We start from the raw sequence: 15038 nt of genomic DNA on the forward strand, positions 1-15038 counted from the left end.
CCCCCCCCCCCCCACACACACACTACCTCCTCATCTCCGCTCCTCGGAGAGTCCCTGCCCAGGCACCCCCCAAACCCCCGCCAACAGGAGAAAGGCACCCAGGATTCGGAACCATCCCCCATCTACCACTAATTTATGGAACATCATGGGTGGGATTCTTTATCCTGCCACACCTGTTTTCTGGTGCGACGCGCCCCCGCCGGCAGCGGGATTCTTCGTCCTGGCAGCTGGCCAGTGGAGTTTCCCATTGTGGGCACCCCCACGCCATCAGGAAATCTGGGGGCGTGAGTGCGCTGCCAGTGAAATGGAAGAGCCCGCCGACCGAGACTCGAGCCCCATATTTCACCATTATGATCAAATTGCTTATATTCAATATAATTGTTTTTTTAAACTTTATGAAAATCCAGCTTCCTAATCTGTATGCATGTCCAATTTTTTTTCTTCCCTGTAAAATGATAAAATAGTGAAGGATAATCAGTGCATTTTACTTAGCGGTTTGTTGTCTGTGAGAATTCTTCAAAGTGATTGGCTGCCATTTGCCACTTTTCTGCCCACTTGACTAGTCCATTGATATCACCTTGTAGTCTACAGGTAGGATCTTCAGCCCAGCCTGTAGCCATCTGGGATGGCCACTTCCCGATTACAAAATGGACACTTTGCAAAGATTGCAGGGAAAATGGACAATACTGAGAAAACAAGCAGGTTCAGGGTTTGTCTGCATATTGGAGCCGCAGCTCCCAGACAAGACCAAAACTGCAAACTCATTAGCATACTAATGGCCCATCTCCGGGAACAAAAGAGTAACATTTGAGTAACCGATACTAAGGCAGACACCCCGGCGCCAGAGGAGACCCGAACAAAGCAGGCCAACGGCCACCTAGGACACGCCCAGCCATCAGGGCACACACCCCTTTATTGGATGAAATCGATAGGAACGATCGAGAAACGGCCCAATTGATTGGGACCAAGTTCAAGGCCCGCCCAAAAGAGCGCGAAGCCCCTTTGGGTATAAGAAGGAGCCCCCAAGAGAGAATCGTTCTCTTGGACCCGGCTCTCACCGAGGAGAGACCTGCCCAACAGCTGCACCAGAACAAGTAAGTCCAAGGTCAATGCATGCTACCAGACAGACGACCTTAGCTGTTCCCCTTCACCACTTCGACACCAGCAGCCTCAGAACCGAACAACGGCCATTGTTCCTCTGACTGAATGGGCGCCCGTAGCTAAGTATAGGCTTTAGCAGTAGTGATAGTTTAGTCTGTAGTATTTGTGCATGAGTATATTTAACTGTGTGTGTAAATAAATAAGCATTGACTTTGAACTAACTAACTGGTGTATCGAGTCTTTGATCAGTATTCGGTTTGAACCTTGTGGCGGTATCGAAAGATACGTGGCGACTCGAGAGCAAAACGTAATTAGAATTAAGGAAGGCAACCATATTGACCGCCATATTCAGAGCCAAATAATGAGAGAAACAAATAGTAACAAGCCTTGGGCAGAAAATCTTGCAATGATCAGAAAGCATGATTCTTGCTGGAGAGATCGCATTTCCCGATTTTCTCCGGCCCTCATTGGCAACGTCACTAGATTCACACCTTGTGGGTGTGAACCTAATTTTGATAAATTTGAATGAGTTCCAATATTTATTAGTGGCCCCCTGCCAAATGCTTCCCCCCTCACTAAAAATTCATACCTTGCCAAAGTTTATAACAGATTTGGCCAGCTGTAAGACAGTCAAGAGGGATCACTCTGGGGGCGTGTTGGTAAGTATATCCCCGCGGGGGTAGAGGGACGTGCCTGCGCCCTGCCCTGGCACTGTCCCTGACACAGGTTGGCAATACCAATCTGGCAGTGCCAACCTGTGCCAGGAGCAGTGCAGGGTGGACCCTAATGGGAGACCCATGGGAGGGGGGGGGGGGGGGATAACGGAGATTAGGGGAGTTATAGCAGCGATGGATGTTTGGTGGTGGAGGGGGGGAACGAAAGAGCCCTTGAGACCTCCGTGATGTTTGCTGGGAGCTCTTTGGCTGCAGCTCTAGTCAGGGCGCCCTATAAAGAAGGTGCCTGATCTGTTTGGAGCTGGTTCTCACCTCCATGAGGCCCTGCACCGCCCCACCAGAATGAAGATGTAAACCATGCACACAATCAATTTTTTCTTGGCAAAGAGGCTCGAGATTTTGTGAGAAGACTGTCTGATGAACTGAAGAGTTGCAAGCCAGTTTTCTGTGTGTACCTGACACTTTGCAAAATTCTGGTAAGATTCTGCCCTACAACTTTCCTCCTCACTTTCAAACACATGGCTAATTTTTCGACAAACTTATTAATCATGGTCACCCTATAATTAAACCTAAATCATTGGTGTATACTGGAAAAACAAGGCACCCAGTACTGAGTCCGACGGAACCACCCTTCTAGTCAAAAAAACCTGCCTTTGATCATTACCCCTTGCTTCTTGCTACTGAGTCCATTTTTATCCAACTCCCTACTGTCCCTTGGATTACATAAGCTTTTACTTTTCTGATCACTCTGCCATGTCAGACCATTCATGTATACGACATCAAACAGACTAACCTCATCAATCCCCTTATTGTTACCTCCACAAATGCAATCAAATTGATCAGACAAGACCTTCTCTCAACAAAATCATACTGACTGTTCTTGATTAATCCATGCATCTATAAATGATGATTAGTACGGGTTCCTCAGAGTTTTAAAACTAACGTTCCTACCACCAAGGTTAGGCCGACTGTCCTGTAATTAGTCCATTAATTTCTTTCTCCCTTTTTAAACAATGGTGCCATCTTAGAAGTCCTCTACCCTTCCAGCATCATGGTTGCAGCTAGACAGGATTGGAAAGACCACAGCCTGTACTGTTTTCTCCCTCCCTGGATTGTATTCCATCTGGGCCTGATGACTTGTCTACTTTCAAAGGTGCCTATCCCCTGAATATTACCTCACTCACTATGTTAATCCAATCAAATATTTTACATTCCTCCTCCTTAATTACAATCTGTATCGTCCCCCCTCTTTTGCGAAGACAGCGTATGCATTAAGAACCATACCCACCTCTTCCGATTCCACATACTAGTTATTTTTGTGGTACTAGTAGGCCCCGTCCTTCCCTTTAGTTACCCTGTGACACTTTCTGTATTTGGACATCATCTGTGGATTTTCCTTGATTTTACTTTTCAATATTTTTTATGCTTTCTCTTTGCTTTCTTTATACCCTTTTAAATTTCACACCTGCGCTCTCTAAGCTTTCTAAAGTATCAGGCTCTCAACATCTGATAAAAGCTTCCTTTTTATGGCTTATCCGATTCTGAAAGCCCCTTGACATAAGGAAGAATTTGAAGATTTCTCTGCTGAACCCTAACCAATGACACTTCAGAGCAGAATATTTCATGGATGTCACAAATCTGTATATATTTTATGTTTGTGCGCAGTTGGCAGAAATATGTTCAAACATGTTTTATACGTGACTGAACTGCTGTCACATGAGCAGAAAGGATTTAAAAAATAAAAATTTTTGCGATCTGTTTTTAAAAAAGGCAGTTTTTTTTAACTCTGACCTTGTTTCGTTTGGATTTGGAGAGACCACCTTCCATGAGGGAGCTTGCAGCATTTACTAAATTCTGTAGCTTTATTCCGATGGCAGAATTGTCGATCCACAGGAAACCTGTTCTTCTGTCTCTGGGATAAAGTATAAAAGCCGAAAGTTGATTCAAGGTCACCAGGCTCTCTCAATCCAATTTAAACAAGTGTCGGTGCAAAATCACCTTCAGATTGAAAAAGGCTTAGAGCCAAAGATTGCAGTTTTCACAAACCACTTAGTACTCTATGTGTTATCATCGTCACAGATATAAGATAATTACTAATAAATCCAATAAAGAAATAAGGAGAAACTTCTTCACCCAGTGACTGGTTGGAATGTGAAACCTGCTATCACACGGAGTGGTCGAGGCGACGAGCACAGATGCACTCAAGGAGAGGCGAAATAAATACATGAGGGTTAGATAAGGGAGGCTGAGAGAAGGCTCGTGTGGAGCATAAACACCGACCCGATCTGTTGTGCCAAATGGCTAGTTTCGGTGCTGTAAATTTAAAAAAATAATTTAGAGTATGCAAATCTTTTTTTTCAATTAAGGGGCAATTTAGCGTGACCAATCCACCTAGCCTGCACATCTTTGGGTTGTGGGGGTGAGACCCATGCAAACACGGGGAGAATATGCAACCTCCACACGGACAGTGACTCGGGGCCAAGATCGAACCTGGGTCCTCAGCGCCGTTAGGCAGCAGTGCTAACCACTACGCCAACATGCCTCAACGGTGCTGTAAATTCTAAGTAACTGTAAATATAATGAATTTGAACTTTGGATGAAATAGCTGAAGTTTTTCCTTTGCTTAATGTTCTTCTTACTGGTAGACTAACATTAAAATCTCTGTTATTTGTTCTACTTTACATACTAAAGCATACAAAAATTCCATATAAATGATGTATAGCGTAGCTTTGGCACTCATTAATCTTATGCCGATTGTTTCTCCCATCCCTCATCCTGGAATCCAGACTCGTCATCGCCAATGTAATTCTGCACTTTCCCACCCACTCACTTTGTTACAATTCTCAACGCGACCTTCAATGCATGGGCAATCGTACAATTAGTTTGATTACCATGCAGCAGAGAAGCAGTATTCAGCATTATAAGGTATAATTTTATGAGTGAGCACTGTTTAGCGTTTGGACAGGAATTCAGGGGGGGATTCTCCAAAATGGAGACAAAGTGTTTGCGCTGTCGTGAATGCCGTCGCGTTTCACGACGGTGCGAAATGGGCACAGGTACGACCGATTCTGTCCCCCACAGGGGGCCAGCACGGCAATGGAGCGGTACACGCTGCTCCAGCCTCCCTTCCCAGCGCCAAATGGGCGCTGCGCCAACGCGCGCATGCGCGGGGGACTTCTTCAGCGCGCCGGCCCCGACGCAACATGGCGTGGGGATTCAGGGGCTGGCCGCGCAACAAAGTAGGCCCATGGGGGGAGAGGCCGGCCTGCCGGTCGGTGGGCCCCGATCATGGGCCAGACCCCATCGGAGCCCCCCCCCCCCCCCCCCCCCCCCCCCCCCCCCCCCCGGTGAAGGAGTGCTTTTCCCCGCCCCACAGGTCACTCCCCGACCCTTCGCGCAGAGTTCCTGCCAGCAGCGACCGGCGACCAGGTCATATCTGCATGGCCGCTCGGCCCATCCAGGCCAGAGAATCGGCGGCCCCGCTGATTCCAGCAGCCCGTGGCCGGCGCCGCATCAAATGCGCCGGAGATTCGCGCGCCGGCGTCATTGCGCGGGTGCGGCAATACTCTGGCCCGACGCGGGGCTCGGAGAATCGGCCCCTATGTGATTGTTTTCTAGATTTTCAAAAGGATTCGATCGAGTTGACTGGGTTCAGCTCTTGACAGTGCTGAAAGATCTTTGGAGCAGACTGGAGAGGTAGACAACGCATTGGAATTTTGTACAAGGGACAAACAACAACGGGGCAGGGAGTTGTAATCGTGGGTGAAATTTTTCAGTCTGTTGCCAGTGGTCTTGAAGGTAGGGGGCTTGTGAAATGCAGTGCGTAGCCTGCACGTCACCTGACCTGCCTCTCATTTCACAGGGGACGGTGGAAGTACGGGCAGCGTACCTGTCCCTGGGCCTATTGAGGTACTAATTGCCCAACTAATGGCCACTTAAGCACTTCATCCGCCCTGCTGCTATATAACCTGTGTTAGAGGAAAGCCAACACCAGGTGGGTAGCCTGGCAGCTTTTACTGCTGTCGAGCTAGGGGTCAATGGGGGAGTGGGAATTCTCTTTTGGGGGTTCCCTGTTCCCATTTTAGACAGCACCCACTCTTCCCCTGGCCTTTCAAAGTTGCCTCTCCCTCTCATCCTCCTCACTCCCCTGCCACTTGTGCCTGACAGCCGGGCCCCAATGATACCCCAGACTTACCTAAAGTCCCGCATCCATAACCTCCTCTTCTTTGGGAACTGCCTGTAGTCCAAAGAGGTGGTCACCACTCAACCCAGGCCCTGACTCTCCAAGGCAGGACTTGCTCTTTAAATGGTGGAGGAAGTCTCTTGCTTAGCCTATTAACACCCCTCCAGTGTTTCATGGTTGTGGGGCTGTCAGTATTGGTTGGGGTGCGTTCTCCTCGACTCATCGGGTGGCATGATGGGAAATCCTGTCCCATGTGTAATTGAAAGAGGTGTTTAACAAGTGTTGCTTTTCAACATTGCTGAATGCAGAAACACTCATCAAAGGAACGTTTGAAGACACAGAATCTGACATTAAGATTGAGGGAGGGAAATGATAACACCAGTTAGATTTGCATTTGGCACGGCTTGCTTGTAGCAAGCACAGAAGTAGGATTACAAAAGCTAGTAGATACTAGCTAGTAACAGCAGGCGTGAACTTTGGAATAAAAGTGAACATTGGCTAAACCAAAGTAATGCATATCCCAAAATCACCAATAAATATTCACATTCATAAAAGGGAGAGAACTAGAACATGTACAAGATTTTAGGTATTTATGAAGCATAATAACTGTAGGTGGAAGATGCAACAAGGAAATAAGAACAAGGTTAGCAATGACAAAGACCATATTTGCTAAGAAGTGATGGTACTATACTGAAAGGTTGAATAAACAATCAAGAAGACATTTGGCAAAGAGCTTGATTTGGAGTGTTGTTTTGTCTGGATGTGATATTGGGCCTCACAGAAAGCTTGCATTTCAAAGCTTACTAAATAGCTTTGAAATGTAAGTTTGGAGGAAAATAGTAAGAAAAAGTAAAAAATGTTGAAGTACTGAGAAAAGTGAACAAACAAAGACATTTGCTGAACGTAATTAGGAACAGACAGAGAGTCTAGGTAGGGCACATCTTGAGAGGCAATGAATGACTTGTAAGAGATGTTTTGGAGGGACGATTTCAAGAGAAGAGAAGGATTAAGAGGAAGGAAGAAAATATCAATGCAAGGTGGCTTGAAAGTTATTGGCAAGTGAAAAGACAGGACAGGATAGAGAGTACTATAAGCCACAGACTGCCTTCAGGCAGAGCATACCTGATGACTAGAAGCAATAAAATACACTTGGTGGAATTCTCCCCAGCCCTCGCCTGTGGGAAGGCGTTGGGGAGAATTTGGTTGGAGGCTCAAAAATCGGTTTCATGGCAGACAGGATTAACAGTGGGATCTTCTATTGCTGCCTGCCATGGTGGGTGAAAACCCAGCAGAGGCTGGTGTGAACCTCATTTGCATCCAGTAATGAGTTGTAGATGAAAGCCCAAAGTCCATGCCAGATTCTATATGATATTGGGAAAACATGGTGGCATAAAACACATTTGGAACAACATGGCGTGCAGATGTCAGGATTCACCCGAACAATGCCTGGGGCCATCTTTGGAGTTCGGAATAGAGGCCACCTGCAACCTTGGACCAAGGAACACCAACTAGGTGTCCTGGAGGGGGTCCATCTTCCAGCCTCCAAATGTTCCTGGAGATCCATCTTCTCTCCCAGGAGATCCATCTTCCGGTCCCATAGTGCTCCCGGTGATCTATCTGCATTTTCACAGGATCCACCTTCTTTCTGCAATGTTGGCTCAGTGATGCTGGAAGCCTTTTCAGTATGGCACCCAGACATGGTGACAGACCCAGACATGGTGACAGACTATGTGCCACCCAGGCCTGCCCCACCACTGAATATGGCATAAATCACCTGGTAATTTAATTACCGAATAATTAATTTGGTAGGGACAGGAGGATTTATTGTGTTTTCCCACCAGCCTGCGCACCATCCTGGCCGCATCACTTGTTCTCAAAATTGGAGAATTCCGCCCACTGCCTCCTGCAATATGGCGATGCAAGATGGCTGCCAATACCAACCTGCCCATGGGTACTGCTCCACGCATGCACAGAAATGCAATGATGTACACAGATCAGTTTACCCAACACATTTCTCTTTCTAACTCGATTACTGAAATATGATCTTAGTTTATGGACCCCCATCATTTAGTTAGAAGGTTGGTCGGAATATCTAGCTCAGAAACATTTTAATGACTTGGAGAATGTATTTTATGAGGAGAGACGGGGACAATCCAGAATCATTACTGAATGCCAATGCTTCAACTCACTTTAATGACTTCTGCCATCTAGCAATTTATATGAACAGCGAACATATGTAGCTAAATATTCAGTGATCCAAAAGATGCAGTCAAGATAGGAAAAACAAACTGCTGCAATGTTGCATTGAGCTCAATAATTCTCGGAGTTTAGCAAAGGTGCGAAATCCTGCCTTAAAACATCTGCACGTTCACAAATCTCTTTAGTTTGAGAAGGTTCAATGAATTAATGAATTAATAGCATTGCAGAACTAAATATGATTTTACAAAGTACTGACAATCACATTGTTTTGATGCATGATGCACACTTCTTGAAAGTAAATAAGCTGGGTCATGTTGCACATTGCCCCTATAAGGATGGTGGCCGTGCAACAAACTGCGCAGGCATACTGTTAGCAGAAAACGCAGCCTTAAAAAAATTTGTTTGAGCCTCATAGCCAAAGACTGGGACAAGTACCGAACTATTTCCTCCTTTGGGTCAGAGCTTACATAGGATTAACATAAGGAGATTTTGCTGAATAATTGCGGTATCATTCCTGTTTTCTTCAACAAATTGTGAGATAGCACCCCTAACTCTACTCTCACATCTTATTCTATCCTGTCCTGCAACATCGTGGCAATCATTAGAGGGTCTGACCAGCTATTGAAGGTTGTTTAAATAACTACTGGAATTTGCAGACGGTTACGCCTTTCCCTGTTAATAGTCATGTGAGCGTGCAGTACAACCATGTCTTCTGACTCAAATCACTGGGGTTTTATACAGTAAATCTGGACCAAATATTGCTCTAACGTTTCTCAATAGCTTTCAAACATTGAATAGACTTTTTTTTCCCCAAAGGCTTGCTGTATAGAAGATAATGGAAGGAAATTCAGGGACAATGGGATTGGGGCAGTTCCAAAACTCTTGCCACTAAAGGAAAGGTCCACTCCCTATGCATAATCCAGGATATTGGGAATAACAATGGACCAAGCTAAAGGATCCTGCCTCTGATGCAATAGATTGAAAGGCAAACTTTAAAACTGAAGTCAAAAACAGAAAATGCTGGAAATATACAGCAGGTCAGAGAGCATCTGTGAAGGAAAAGGAACAGTTCTTATGTCTTTAGTATCTCCCCTCATCAGAAAATTGCCTGCTTTAATATCTCATTCCATTAAGAGTTGACTGGATTAGACTGAGATTTCCAGATTGAGTTCTGCTGGGTTTTTTTGGTTATTTGAATCATGAGGCACAGTATCCTCCCTCGATCAGCATAGTTTCAAACCTCTAGCTGTAATTGAAAAACCTATTCTCTATACACAGATTAGGTTAGGGTACTAGGGATAACAGTGGATGTAGGAATTACACCCTAGCTAGCCTTGTCAATCCCCAAGATTGGCCTGCAGTCTCCAGGAATTAAAGGTTAATCTCAAGGACAGCGCGAGTGATCCTGATGAAAATCAGAGAAGCATTCAAATAAATTGTGTCTTTCTCGTTTTCTTTATGGCTGTTTATTGGTTATAAAATTATTGGAAGTCGAAGGGAAAAAGGCTGTTTGACTGACAACCATGAATCATCCAGTTAGGTAATAAACTTGCTTTCCACTTGATGTGGGAAGGCAGTGTGCCATGAGAACGGATGTTTTGGTTGACTAATGGGGGGAGCATGGGGAAGGGTCAGTTAGAAGTAAGAGGTCATGTGATCAAACATCCAGGAACACATTCAACCAGAGTTGGAAACGCTGACTACAGATATGATGAAAGTACTTGGTGGGCAAAGGTTAAAGCTGGCTGTTCTAGCATCTCTCGCCAGTGATGACTGACTTGTTTAGGCCAAGATTTGTTTCAAAATCATGTGGACTGATACATTTGGGATTGGTCCCAGTATGTTTGAGACTTGGTTCTAAGACTGTCTTATTAGTTATGCAGTCATATATGTTTAAGAAAATTGTTGAAGATTTTGGGACCATCATTTGGCCTGAGACATTTGAGGCAAGTATTTCCTGAATTGAAAAGAATAAGAGGACGGGGTTTTCCATCCCAGGGCAGAAAACGGAATTGTGGATGGTTTCCGGGTCCTGAGGTTGCTTCTGGGAGCAGGGAATGGTCATTCGTCTGGATTTTTGCAGATTGACGTGGAGACAAGTTCCCTGTCCGATTCAGGGCCCTCAAAACTGGAGGGCGTCTAGATCGGCCTGGTGTGCTCGAGCATTGGCCTGCCGTCAGGTGCCTACCTTCAGGCGTTTAAAATGTTCCCTGCCAGTGCAGGAAACTGGGAAGCCAACTGGAAAATTCTAATTGGCTACCTGCTACATGAGGACAGGCAACAATGTCGGCCCTGACCATCTTCAACAAACAGGCACAACAGCCAAAGCCAGCATTTTCAGGCTCTGCCTGCCTCCATTCGTCCCCCTGGTAGGACTTGAAAATCCTGGCCAAAGATTCAGAATAAGTTACTTTTTCTCCAGTAAGTTTGCATGAAGCCAAAACATAATTTGCTAATTTGAACTTCGGAACTTTGGAGACATATTTTTTAGCATATAAATTTGTATATTCCCTGTAATGCCGCAGTCCAAACGGAACTCATACTACAAGAACACATTTTGTTAGGTCTTTTATGTCAATGTAAAACATCCACTAAATTATCCAGGAGACATTCAGCATCAAGCAAACACCAAATTGCCTCACTTGTTAATTACTGGAGAAGAGTGGCTCAAACATGATTTTCCTAAAGCAATTGACCTACGAGTAATCCAGGACTCAGAGGAAGTGATGACCAACTGCAGGAACAGATATCATTCTAGGCACAGTAATCATTCTATAAATCTTGGAAAATAAATGTATTAATTTCCTTGGCAACATAGCAGTGCTGCTTATCAATAACAATAAGAACCATTAGTAATGCTTGTTGCGTAAAAAGATCCATGTTCAAACGATCCCAATGCAAATTGTTAGCTCCTGGCTTCAGCTTCCTTTCAATTGTTAGGAATCAAGACTTGGGAGATTTGAAACTTGCTTAGTTGCTTCATGTAGGCCTGTCCAGCCCAACAATACAAAGGATGTAGCAACTTCAAGGAAGGATATTCAACCTAGTCTCCACAGCAATAGCATTTACGCAATTAAAGTGCACCTGGCAAAGCACTAAAATTGCATTACTGGCTTCTGCAGTCCATCTGCACTCTGCATAGATACAGATAACCAAAGATGTGAAAGGCTCCTGTCTCACTTCCTGTTGTTCCGGCTGCTTCGGGAGGAGTACAGCTAAGGGGGAAGCTAGGGGCAATTTGCTCTGAAACATTACTTCAAAGAATTTAAGAATCTTGAAGTTTCTTTCGCTGGTGAACACTTACAAGTGCCTCATGGTGTGGTGTTGCTTCTTTGTGCATCAGGTAAGAAATGCGGCATGGTTTTGTTGCAATTTCAGTTGGGTAGCTGGAAATGTCATCAGTTAAGAAATTGAGCCTGCAAATAGAATGATGAAAGGCAAGTTGCATTATGTTAAGCACATCTCTAATTTAAAAAAAAAATGTTTCCTCAAAGTAGTTGTACATTTTAAAAACTTATACTTACTATGATGCTGCAAGCTTTGATAAATTAAAATACATGTTAATCAGCATTCTGACTTTCTAAAGCTGCGGTGCACGTTGTTTGAATCATATACGAGGTTTGTGCAGCCTGCCGCTTGTTCATTCTTGGTGGGGTGTTCTACAGGTTGAGTGATGCTACAGTGTAAAAGTGAACCCTGTATACTTTTAATAATGAACATATGTTGGCAAAGAGCAGTAACAAAGGGAGGAAATTGTTACAGATACTCTAAAATAAGCTACAGTCTTCAATAGTACTTAGGCAGTGGTTTATGTTAGCTGAAAACAGGAACTCGTTTATTTGCAGCACCCTCTGTGGTTTAACTCTTTGAATGGGGAGCTTGCTCGGTATCTGTATCTGTGCAGATAATGCTTACAACTCAGCACTTGCGGTAGATTGATCATTTCTAACCGATTTTCTTGTAAAAGTAGCTGTTCTATAAGACCCTATAGGCATTGTTCTGTCAGCTTTGGCCATATCAAGACAGTGATAAAATGGACAATTAGGCTCCAATATCACATGGCGTATTGCTCTGGAACATCCAGCGGTGAGCATGTGGAAAATTAGAAGTGTTGCTGCAGGTCTGAGCGCCATATTTAAAGGGCACCCAGACAGCCTTTCACTGGCTACAGACCAGGAGCTCTGGATTCTGCATCAACCAGAATGTCACAGAGCAGACAACGTGTGACCACACACTATAGTGAAGCCTCCCTGCAGGTTCTCCTCCAGGCCATCCAGGAAAGGCAGGAGGTGCTGGTTCCCAGAGATAGCAGCAGGAGGCTCTCCCATCTGACCACTGCGGCCTGGGTGGAAGTCACAGCGGAGGTTAGCAACCATGGGGCCCACCAGAGAACCGGCTAGCAGTGCAAGAAGGGGATAAATGATTTGCTGCATTCTGCCAAAATAAGTGGCACTGTCTACTCACTGCAAAGTGACATTAATAAGGGCATTGGGTAAGTGTTTTGAGTGCACAGGGGTGTCAGACAGGAGTTTGGGTTGCAGGACTGAGCAGCAGATGGGACATGCACACTGCCAAACACTTGATGCTCTCACTCTTCTATCAGTTAGAGGACATCTGCTTGTTAATCACACTGGGGAGGCCTTAAGAGCTGACATCGGCACGCTTGTACCCAAACTACTCATGCACCCATGTCCTTCTGTCTGTTTGCAGGACAAAAACACACATGACCAGAGGGAGTAAGTCAAGACCGGAGGGTACATTTGAGTCCTTACCTCTTTCGAGAATCAGGCAGTCAGCTACCCATGGAGAGCCAGGATAGTGCCTGTGCTGAAGGCGGGATAGGAAGCCCACAGGAAGTCAGTGAGGGTGCCTCCAGTCTGAAGTTTTCAGATGTGACAACAGAGTTACATGTTAATTAAGGAACCTGCTTAGGCATCCATTAAATTGTTATTTTCTCCATTCCCGGTGTCAGCAAGAAAAGTAGGAGGCCCACGAGAGAGACCCAGCCACAGAACCAGCCCAACACCACCACTGAGGATGATATCTCCTCAGATTGGAGATGCAGAGACAGGAAAGGGATCATCAGGCAGAGATGCCAGAGGCCATGCGCAGACTGGACCGAAAGCTGGAGGGGTCCACCCACCTTCTGTCTGTTGTGGCTCCGGCCTGCAAGTTGCCATCCTGGAGATCCAGGTCCAGTGGAAAACAATGGCTGCCAGATATGAAAATCGCTTATTGTCACAAGTAGGCTTCAAATGAAGTTACTGTGAAAAGACAAGAATATGGACCTGCACTCTGTGCTCTAGCCATGGGTACAGTGCAACAGCGGCTAGGCGGCAAGGGGGTCAGGGCACCTTGCCTTCCCTCCTTCATCCCAGAACACTTCAAGGGTACCTTGCTGCTCCACCTTTCCCCTGTCAATGACACCATCACCTCCAACAGGTCAGACTAAGTTTTGTAAGGGCCACGAAGAATCCAGCACGAGTTTTAAGGATACAAAGTAACAACATTTATTTACTGTAACATATATACATAACAGTAGCAGTAACTTCCCTTGCTACATACTCCTTCCTCCTGGTTCCTGAACTGGCCAGCTTATTTATACTAGGAGTTTCTCCGCCCCCCTCATTGAGGAAGCTCATACTCCCACAGGATTGTGGGATAGTCATTAGTCCCCAGCCAATGGTAAGTAGGCAGGTTATAACATCCCTCCCCCCCCCAAAGTCCAAGGAATCTACCGAAGACCCTGGCGAAGGAGGGCGTCGGACACGTTTGGCCGCAGGCCGGACGTCATTTGCACGCGGCGCTGGATCAGGCGGCGTGTAACGAGATGGAGACCGGCGCTTCCGTGATGAACGGCGCGGTTGTACATCCACGGCCCGTGGACCCGAGGATTCCCCCTCTGATGCATCTTGTGTCTCCATCTCGGAGTCAGAGTCTGCTGCCTCCGTCATGTCAGCGTCTCTATCTCCATTCGGTCCCGTAACGACCTGCGTAGGCTTCGAGTGAGGCACCAGTGGAAGATTGTGAGGACTACCTTCCCTTGTCTCTGCTCTCTGCGGCTGTTGAAATGAGCTCCGGGGGCGGGGAATCTTTTGAGGGGATGATCTTCTGGACCGAACGTGGTCTACATGTTTTCGCTGGAGACGACCCTGGGCTTGCACTTGGTAAGATATAGGGCCCGTTTGGCGAAAGATTACACCAGGAACCCATTGGGCACCACCAGCAAAATTACGAACGAATACTGGGTCACCGGGCGCAAACTGCCGAATCGGCCGATGCCGAGAAAATCCCTGTCCCTGCCGTTCTTGTGTGCGGCGTACTTTTGCGCCAATGTCCGGGAAAACCATATTAAGGCGGGTGTGAAGTCTCCGGCCCATTAGGTGTTCTGCGGGAGCTACCCCAGTCACTGCATGTGGGGTGGTCCTGTACGTAAACAAAAAGCGAGCCAGTCTCGTGTCCATTGATCCGGAAGACTGCTTCTTTAGGCCTTTTTGAATGTCTGCACTGCGCGCTCTGCCAACCCATTTGAAGCCGGGTGGTAAGGGGCAGTGCGGATATGGCGGATGTCGTTCATCTTTGTGAACCTAGCAAACTCCTCACTCGTGAATGGAGTGCCGTTATCCGTGACCAGCACCTCGGGGAGGCCATTCGTACTAAACGATAAACGCATCTTTTCAATTGTTGCGCAGGACGTTGTCCCCTGCATCTTATGCACCTCTAGCCATTTGGACTGGGTGTCAATTGGTAGAAGGAACATGGATCCTTGAAAAGGGCCTGCGAAATCTGCATGCAAGCGTGCCCAAGGCCGCCCTGGCCATTCCCAGTGATGTAGGGGCGCGGCCGGCGGAAGCTTCTGATGCTCCTGGCAAATGGAGCAG

At 46.2% G+C, this 15038-nt stretch overlaps 1 protein-coding gene across 2 annotated transcripts in view; it reads left to right on the forward strand.

Annotated features, from left to right (window-relative positions):
- arhgef3 (Rho guanine nucleotide exchange factor (GEF) 3) overlaps nucleotides 1-15038 on the forward strand; it is a 520666-nt gene that overhangs the window by 265438 nt on the left and 240190 nt on the right. Inside the window, exon 1 of one of the 2 annotated variants that reach the window (XM_072472450.1) lies at nucleotides 11376-11500. The exons of the other annotated variant lie outside the window; for it this stretch is intronic. Coding sequence (XP_072328551.1) covers nucleotides 11471-11500 — 30 coding nt within the window. The 5' untranslated portion in view covers nucleotides 11376-11470. Of the gene's footprint in view, nucleotides 1-11375; nucleotides 11501-15038 lie in introns of those variants that run through there. 2 annotated transcript variants of the gene reach the window in all.

This window comes from Scyliorhinus torazame, chromosome 13 (assembly GCF_047496885.1).
Source record: "Scyliorhinus torazame isolate Kashiwa2021f chromosome 13, sScyTor2.1, whole genome shotgun sequence".
NCBI classification, from domain to species: domain Eukaryota; kingdom Metazoa; phylum Chordata; class Chondrichthyes; order Carcharhiniformes; family Scyliorhinidae; genus Scyliorhinus; species Scyliorhinus torazame.